A 4,900-nucleotide genomic window follows, 5' to 3' on the forward strand; every position below is an offset into this window, starting at 1 on the left:
CATACTCTTCTGCACCCTGAGCTATCTCCCTGTGCATAAGCAGCCCTTCCTTCTCCCATGATTGTTCTCTCCAGGGCGTGTGTCTACTTGACTTCTGCCCATTTTTTAATTGGATTGTTAATCTTTTTGTTGGTTGGGCAATCTACTTCCGTAGTGATACTGCCTTGGAAACCCAAGGAGGGGTCACTATGAGTCGGATCCGACTTGATGGCAAATAACAACAAGAGGCAGAAAGGAGCTTTGGTGGAATAGTGCTTAAGGCATTTGACTGCTAACCAGAAGGATGGCGGTTCAAAACCACCAGCCACTCCCCAGAAGACTGGGCAACGTACTTCCATAAAGATTTGCCACCTCGGAAACCCAAGGGGGGGTTACTATGAGTTGGAATCAACTTGATGGCAGTGGGTCTTTTTGGTTAGAGGCAGAAAGGGTAATCTTAACTACCATCAAGACAGAGAAGAGCCAAGAGTGGAGTACATCCTTGGACCTGAGATCTCTGCACTGAGACAATGGCAGAGAGATGACGGCAACAGGACCAAGAGAGTGGTGGGCATCCCAGCCCCAGACCAAGAAAGCTGAGTGCCTCTGGGTAGGAGGCTTGTTGGTGGAGTGGCGTGCCACCTGGGAGCACCTAATGGCAGGGTTAAAGAGAGGCGTGCCTCTGGGCATAGCAGAGGGGAGACTTAACCTGATCAAAGAATTGTATCCTGAGCACATTCCTGAACCTGGATTGTAACCTGTTGCTGCCCCAATAAACCATAATTGTGAGTATTGTCTGTGAGTACTGTGTGGCCACTGGAACAAATGATCAAACCCAGCAGAAAAGGAGTGAGTGCCATGGGAGAGACGGTTGGTGTCAGAATTTGTAAGAAAGTTGGAGGGTGGCAGCATGCCTGACTTCTGCCTTACAGGACTCAGATTTGGGCTGCTGCTAGTCATTCTATTGAGGCTGGAGAAGGTCAAAGGATACTGCCCTCATGCCCTTCTCTACTGCCGTTGGAGAAGTAAAATATGGGTAATGAGCATTCTGTATACCTCTAGATGCAAACAACAGCAATAGCAGTAAGGGCACTTTTTGATCCTAAGAAAGACTCTTTGTTCCTCACTTCTAGAAACTAAAAAATTAACCCTCAAATGGCACTTCTAGTGAGGCCAATCACCATCATCACTACCACCACACCAACATTATCATCACATGTTCCTAATGAAAAATCAGAAAGAAGATAAATATTACCTTAACTAATTTCAGACTTTAGTTAAAAAACCAAAAACCAAACTTAATGCTGTGGAGTCAATCCCGACCCATAGCAACCCCTCCTGGGGTTTCCAAGGCAGTATCTCTATGGAAGTAGGTTGCCCAACCTTCCTTCCAAGGAGTGGCTGATGGGTTTGAACAGCCAGTCTTCTAGTTAGCAGTGCCTTAGGCACTGTGCCATCAGAGCTCCTAGGCTTAAAAGTGGTAACAATTTTGCTACTTCCCCTTGTGCAAAATTATAAAAAGACCACCCTTGCTGGTCTGATAGAGCCTGGTGAGACCTCTGAGACTATGGCCCCTAGCCATCCTAAAGGCTTGGAATTGAACCCATTCCTGTGGCTTCCAGCCAAACAAAAAAATACGACGTATGGGGTGAACAATTACATCAGGTAGATACACTCCTTGAAGCAATCAATCTTGGGAGAACAGAAGGCCAGTGTTTGCACAGGGAGACAGCTCGGGGCGGAAGTACATGGGAGGGAAGGAAACAGTGAAGCGGTAATTATGGGGAGGAAGTGGGAAGAGAGCTGTTACATTGTGGAAGTTGTTGTTGTTGTTATGTGCCATCGAGTCGGCCCCGACTCATAGCGACCCCTCCTTGGGTTTCCGAGGCAGTATCACTACGGAAGTAGGATTGCCCAACCTTCCTTCCGAGGAGTGGCTGGTGGGTTTGAACCGCCAGCCTTCTGGTTAGCAGTCGAGTGCTTTAGCCACTATGCTACTAGAGCTCCTTCAATGTCATGAGACAAAATGTGTATTAACTGCTGTATGGAAAATGAATTTACTCTGTAAACTTTCACCCAAATCAAGTAAAAAAAACCTATAGGAAGCTTTTCTTATCACTCATTCCTTTAATCAACTGCATAGAACTACACTGTATTAATAAATTAAGATCTATTTATAATGAATCCACTGATAAGCATTTATGGTCTTTCTAATTACTTGATATTATTAAACAGGGCTGCTTTGAACACTCTTGCTCATGCATTTCTGTTGAATAAATTCTTTTTAATTAATTTATTTAAGTTCCTGGTGATTTGCTTCCAAAGGAAATGGAATTATTAGAGCAAAACAAATACAAATTCCAAACTACCTTTCAGAACTAAAGGTACCAGTTAAACTTCTCTCACTTATCTGAGTACCACTCTCCTTACACCGTCACCAGCCCTAGATATGAGTAATCTTTTACATCTCTGGAAGTAACAAGTTAAACCATGAGTTGAGTTTAAATTACTTTAGGTTGATATTTTACTACAGACTTTTAATTACCACGAAGAAAAAGGTGGCTTCAGTGAAGTGTGTGTAAACTCTGTATTCATATCACACTCCCAAAAACCCAGTAATTCTAGTAAATCCTTATTATAATATTATGTTGTTGGTGTTATGTGCTGTTGAATCGGACCCGACTCATAGTGACCCCTCCTTGGGTTTCCAAGGCAGTATCGCTACGGAAGTAGATTGCCCCATTTTCCTTCCAAGGAGTGGCTGGTGGGTGTGAACCGCCAGCCTTCTGGTTAGCAGTCAAGTGCCTTAGGCACTGTGCTACCAGAGCTCCTATTGTAATATTATAGTAGGTAGAATTCTAAAATGATGTCCATACTACTCACTCCATGTTACACCCTGTATAATGCTCTCCTCCTCAGTATGGGTGGGACTTGTGAGTGACCTGCTTCTAAGCAATAGAATATGGCAAAGGCAACAGGGTATCACTCCCTCCATTAGGTTATATGGCAAGGGTGACAGAATGTCACTAAGGCACTTGACTGCTAACCAGAAGGCTGGTGGTTCAAACCTAGCAGGCACTCCTTGGAAGGAAGGTTGGGCAATCTACTTCTGTAGTGATATCATTTCAGAAACCCAAGGAGGGGTCACTATGAGTCGGGTCCGATTCGACAGCACATAACAACAACAATGGTTACATTACATTACATAAGATGCTGTCTTAGCAAGATAGATAAAGACTCCCTGACTGGATTTAAAGATGCAAGCTGTCAAGCTATGAGCGAGCCTACAGGGAGGCCAGGTGGCAAAGAAATGAAGGTGGCAACTAGAAGCTAAGAGCAGCCTTCAGCAGAAAGCCAGCAAGAAGAGAGTACTGGAGTGGCTAACTAAGCAAATTCTGCCTGCAACGTGAGGGAGCTTGGAAGTCCTTCCACCAGCACAGCCACTGCTGAGACCACAGCCCCACCTGACTTCTGGATTGCAAGATAGGAGACCTCAAACAGCAGCTAACCTACAGAACCTGACAGATAATACGTGTGTGCAGTTTAGAGCTATGAAGCTTGTGGTGATTTATTACACAGCAATAAAAAACTAACACAAATACCTTTGATAAAGCTTTTTATTTTTTAATCAGTACCACCTGTAATTTTATCAGTAAGGACTCTGAACAGCCTCACTCCATTGTTCATTAAGTTGATATATTTTGATTTAAAATAAAATGGAGCGTAAAAGAGAACATTACTTCATTACTTTTTTTTTTAATACTCACAAAAGGTAGAGTACACCTTCGTACATGGCCAAACTGTGCAAAGTGTTCTCTCAGCTCACCTGTATGGAGGTAGAAAACACATAAAGGTAGTTAATGTATTTTGTGTTGCCCATCCTAGATTGCAGAATGAAGCTGAAACAGGTTCTAGAGTTCCTGAACTTCTATGAACAGGAGCGACTGTGCATTTCCTTGGAGCCTTAAGATTTAGAAGTAACAGTGGCACTAACAACAAGCCCCTGGGTGGCACAAATGGTCAACACCCCACTGTTAGCCAAAAGTTTAAACCTACCAGCTGCTCCACGGGAGGAAGATGAGGCAATCTACTTCCGTAAAGATTGTTCTACTCTGACCCATAGGTCGCTATAAGTCTGAATCAACTTGATGGCTATGGGTTTGCTTTTTTGGGTTTTCATAATACCAGGTACTGTGCTAGGTGTATGGCTTATAATCACTGTCTGTGAGATCACAGTCCAGAATGAAAACAGGTAAAACAATTAAAATATAGTGTGTTGCCAGCTACACTCGAGATTTCCAAATAAAATCCCAATTTACTGGTTTTTCATAACTTAAAAGGTTGTAGCTTAAAAGCTACATAGTTGGTACTTGAAAATTTATTGAGTTGCCCCTACATACTTTTTCTGTCTTCTCTCTCACTGCTGGCCTATAGCTGCCCTCTAATACGACAAAATGAATTCTGAGTAAACTGTTCTGTGGATTCCTATCTTTGCATATGTTGTCAGTAATCTTATTTCTCCTGCCTAAATTTTAACTATCCTTTGAAACCCAAACCATATACATCCACTATTATACTACTGGGCTCCTAATGCAGTAAGACAATGTACTAGACCTGTGGGGTGTCAGCAGTGAATCATGTAAAGTCAAAAAACTATATGATCTCTTTCTCTTCTGAATATCTACAGTACTTGTACTTTCACTGATTTACATTTTTATATTGCCTACTTATTGCCCATAGTTCCTCTAAAAGTCACTGGTTCAACTGCCTGTATTTATTGTTTGTAAGTCTCCTCTAGCGTAGTGCCTAAGGCACTTGACTGCTAACCAGACGGTTGGTGGTTCAAACCCACCAGCCACTCCTCGGAAGGAAGATGGGGCAATCTACTTCTGGAGTGATACTGCCTCGGAAACCCAAGGAG

General features: G+C 43.0%; 1 protein-coding gene across 1 annotated transcript in view; it reads right to left on the reverse strand.

The window, feature by feature from the left end:
• The window catches only part of LOC103197438 (SRA stem-loop interacting RNA binding protein), a 16,500-nt gene that overhangs the window by 2,310 nt on the left and 9,290 nt on the right, over nucleotides 1–4,900 (reverse strand). Inside the window, exon 2 of the mRNA XM_007941328.1 lies at nucleotides 3,747–3,805. Within this exon, the coding sequence (XP_007939519.1) occupies nucleotides 3,747–3,805 (59 nt within the window). The remainder of the gene's footprint in view (nucleotides 1–3,746; nucleotides 3,806–4,900) is intronic.

Source organism: Orycteropus afer, unplaced genomic scaffold, assembly GCF_000298275.1.
Source record: "Orycteropus afer afer isolate SDZICR_OR568_19922 unplaced genomic scaffold, OryAfe1.0 scaffold00079, whole genome shotgun sequence".
Taxonomy (NCBI): Eukaryota; Metazoa; Chordata; class Mammalia; order Tubulidentata; family Orycteropodidae; genus Orycteropus; species Orycteropus afer.